This window comes from Diaphorina citri, unplaced genomic scaffold (genome assembly GCF_000475195.1).
Source record: "Diaphorina citri unplaced genomic scaffold, Diaci psyllid genome assembly version 1.1 scaffold83531, whole genome shotgun sequence".
Taxonomy (NCBI): Eukaryota; Metazoa; Arthropoda; class Insecta; order Hemiptera; family Psyllidae; genus Diaphorina; species Diaphorina citri.
In genome coordinates, this window is record NW_007460554.1 from 1 (window position 1) to 347 (window position 347).

The window sequence follows — 347 nt, forward strand, 5'->3', positions numbered from 1 at the left end:
CCAGGGTCAAACTCTTGATGTCCAAACTATAGAACAAGTCCCCGTACAGTCGGCTGATGTTACAATGGTTCAGATGGAGCTTTTCTATTGGTGCTTGTGATGCAGATATATCGGCAAGACTTACACTCAATGTAGCCAGGTTTGTGTTCTTACACACTATATTGAGTCCAATGTCATTACTGGAGATACAGCTACAGATGTGATCATTAAGTATTGTCTTGGGGCATCTATACTTGGGACCTGGCTCAATGTACCCACCACTCACCTCAAGTAGGAAGAATGATACCACGCAGCTTGTGAACAATATGGTCTTCAACATTTTCATCTTCAGATATTTGCTGATACAC

General features: G+C 42.1%; 1 protein-coding gene across 1 annotated transcript; it reads right to left on the reverse strand.

Annotated features, from left to right (window-relative positions):
* Positions 1-4: 4 nt before the first annotated feature.
* LOC113473746 lies at positions 5-329 on the reverse strand (the record flags this gene model as incomplete). The annotated part of the gene is made up of 1 exon (XM_026833208.1): positions 5-329. A coding segment is annotated over exon 1 (321 nt), but the record flags the coding sequence as incomplete, so codon positions are not given.
* Positions 330-347: the final 18 nt, after the last annotated feature.